This window comes from Raphanus sativus, chromosome 6, assembly GCF_000801105.2.
Source record: "Raphanus sativus cultivar WK10039 chromosome 6, ASM80110v3, whole genome shotgun sequence".
Taxonomy (NCBI): Eukaryota; Viridiplantae; Streptophyta; class Magnoliopsida; order Brassicales; family Brassicaceae; genus Raphanus; species Raphanus sativus.
Genome location: NC_079516.1, coordinates 8,485,626 through 8,488,543, shown reverse-complemented (window position 1 = coordinate 8,488,543; position 2,918 = coordinate 8,485,626). Strand labels below are relative to the sequence as shown.

Sequence of the window (2,918 nt, the reverse complement as noted above, 5' to 3'; positions counted from 1 at the left end):
TCTTCAATTATGTGTTTCTGTGGAATATATTTGTCATCTCGTTCGCGTTAAACCATGTTTTGCATTTGCTATTTGCATATTTGATTAACTCCAAGGAATTTCTGTCAATCTTCAAAACAATTTATTGTTATGAACCTTTCAAATATGTCAGATTATCTAGAGATAATGATCTCTATCTAATTCTGGCTCAATAATGTTATTATTCCTGCAAAAAAGATAATCCATGTTCGTATAAACGCTTGATAGCAGATATGTGTTAAGACTGGATGGTATTGTCGATAGAGATCATGCTTGTAGTGTTGGAAAACATTTAAATATGACATGGATAACAGTTTCTTCTAGTTCACCGTATTTTATACAACAAGCTCTAGTCCCATTTTTTTTTAGATTTACCCATCGGGATCTCTGTATTTTGAGGATGAAGCTAAACAAGCTCTCAGGACCTTTGTGTTGAACCGGTCTAACCGATTATCTAATGAAATTCAGTTCGTGCAGAAAAAAGTCCTATTTTTCTAAAAGAAGTTTTTTTCTTTTTTGACACCACTCGAATAATAGATTGAGACTTTTTATCATTAAACAAGGTTTCACATTAACTATCACATACTTTTAAAAAATAAATATGTTTTTGGTTGTTATCTAGTTGGATGTGGAAGAGATTTTTGGAAGGAAATCCTTTTTCGCCTTTTCAAAAATTCACTCTTTTCATGTTACATGTGCAAGTTCGTCACTTATATGTGTTAGTCACTTTTTGGAAGGAAATCTTTGATTTTCTACCTTGTAACTCTTTGCTATTTTTAATAGTAACTATAATCAACATAGAAAATCAAAGATTTTTTAGAGGAAACTTAAAAAATATAATCCGGATATTAACGAAATAGACATAACGATTCTGAATTTATATGTGTTACCTGTTACGTAAAGAATAACCATCTGAAACCTAAAAATATTGATTTAATATAAAATTCAAAATTTTATATAAATCCTATATGTATTCTGGTATTGAGAAAAATAAATGTATCTAAAAGTAATTCATTGGTCCTTTCTGTTTTCATTAGAGTTTGATGTTTTTCTTATCAAGCTATTTCTCTAATAATTTAATTACTAGTTATCAACTTTCCTTTTCCGCCATAGTTGAACTTGAAAACCAAATTAGAAAGCCGAGTATTATTATACTACATTAATAATACACATTGATCGTTCTTGTTGGCATGTCATCCAATGTTTGTCGGTTAATTATTTCATTACCAAAATACGTTGTAGTTTATCACTTATCATTGATTATTACTGAACTAACTACTCGTCCTGGAGAAACAAATGAACAATTTTTTTCGCAAAAGGCAACCGCTAATTAATAAACTAACTAGACAAAATTTGCACCATTAAAGCCCAGATAATAGATCTTGTTCCCCACCAGTTCTAGCCAATACATCGAGCCAGAAGTCCATCTCACTGTCGAAAACCATCTCATTACCAACGGAGCCAAATTGCTGAAAATCTTGTTGCATCTCATCAAAACCAGCCACTTCAGGATTCGACGCGTTGTTTTCTTCATCTTGGCTATAAAGCGTCTCGTTCCAGAAGCTCTCGTCGATGTCTTCTCCGAAGTTAATGAAAGATAACGAATCATGATCTATTGTAGTAATCATTTCTCCCGATTTACTATCCATCTTAGCCTCGTTGATATGACCTTCGTGGCTCAAGAATGTCACCGAAGAAACCTCATCACTCGACGAAGGTGAAGCAGAGAACAAGCTTTCAAAAGAAGGTGTTGATGAATTTGCGAGCCCCGCTTCGCTTCTGGTGCTGTTTAATTTCGCTGGTACAGATTGAGGTTTGGTTTTAGTACCCTTTTTCTTGTTGCTGGCCTTAGGTTTAGCTGGTTGATAATCTTCGAGTTTCTTCTTCAAGTGAGTGTGCCATACGTTCTTGATCTCATTATCCGTTCTTCCTGGCAATTTTGCTGCGATTGCTGACCATCTAGAGACGATAGAAAAAGAAAACGTTAATATAAAATTTTCAAAGACTCGATCATTGTATATTCAACTTTTATATTATAGTGGACCAAGACATGTTTCTTGTGATGATTATTGTATGAACGTATAATGTATATACAGATAAATTTATGTATTTAAAAGTAGAGGAGTGTAGAGTAATACCTATTGCCAAGGATTTGGTGCAAACTAATGATAGCATCCTCCTCTTCTTGGGTGAAATTGCCTCTTTTAATATCAGGTTTTAAATAGTTCATCCACCTAAGTCTACAGCTTTTTCCACATCTCAAAAGACCTGTAATTAATAGTCACCATCTCCGTTAAGATAATTGAATTATAATTTGTTGATACAAGCTTTCTTAGGAAACAACTGGAGTATATATTGTATATATAAGTAAATTTTACTTTGTTCATACCAGCTTGCTTAGGGAGGGCTCGCCAGTTACTATGGCCATGTTGATGGATAAAAGAGACCAAAATTTGATCTTCTTCAGGCGTCCATGGGCCTCTGTTCAATCCCATCTTCTCGCAGCATGGAGCTCTTCCCATCTTCCAATGATGTGTTTTGATTACTGATGAAAAGTTTGTATTGTGGGTAAAATCGAGATAGATTGTGCTGATCAAATGCTTATGAGCTATATGATCAAATGTTGTTGATGAGTGTGAGAAGATCTGGCTGGTTTTGAGTATTTATACTGAATTTGTTGAAAGGCATGGGGGAGAATTCAAAAGCATTTCGTCAGCTTCCAGGAAAGAGAAAGAGAGGGAGATGTGTTTTGGTTATTGGCACCATAGTCAAAAAGTATGTTGTACATGCATATATTATACTGCATGTGGGAACGAATGATATGTTTTTGTAAAGACTACAAAAGTAAATTAAAAATGTATGGGGATGTTATAACAAATGTGTATAAAATTGTGATGGTG

General features: G+C 33.8%; 1 protein-coding gene across 1 annotated transcript; it reads right to left on the bottom strand.

The window, feature by feature from the left end:
* Window positions 1–1,250: 1,250 nt before the first annotated feature.
* On the bottom strand, window positions 1,251–2,663 carry LOC108809006 (transcription factor MYB15). The gene is made up of 3 exons (XM_018581128.2): window positions 2,408–2,663; window positions 2,157–2,286; window positions 1,251–1,977 (listed from the first exon to the last, which is right to left on the bottom strand). Exons 1-3 carry the CDS (start codon window positions 2,538–2,540, stop codon window positions 1,380–1,382), a joined length of 861 nt encoding a protein of 286 aa, XP_018436630.1. The 5' UTR covers window positions 2,541–2,663; the 3' UTR covers window positions 1,251–1,379.
* Between the last annotated feature and the right edge of the window lie 255 nt (window positions 2,664–2,918).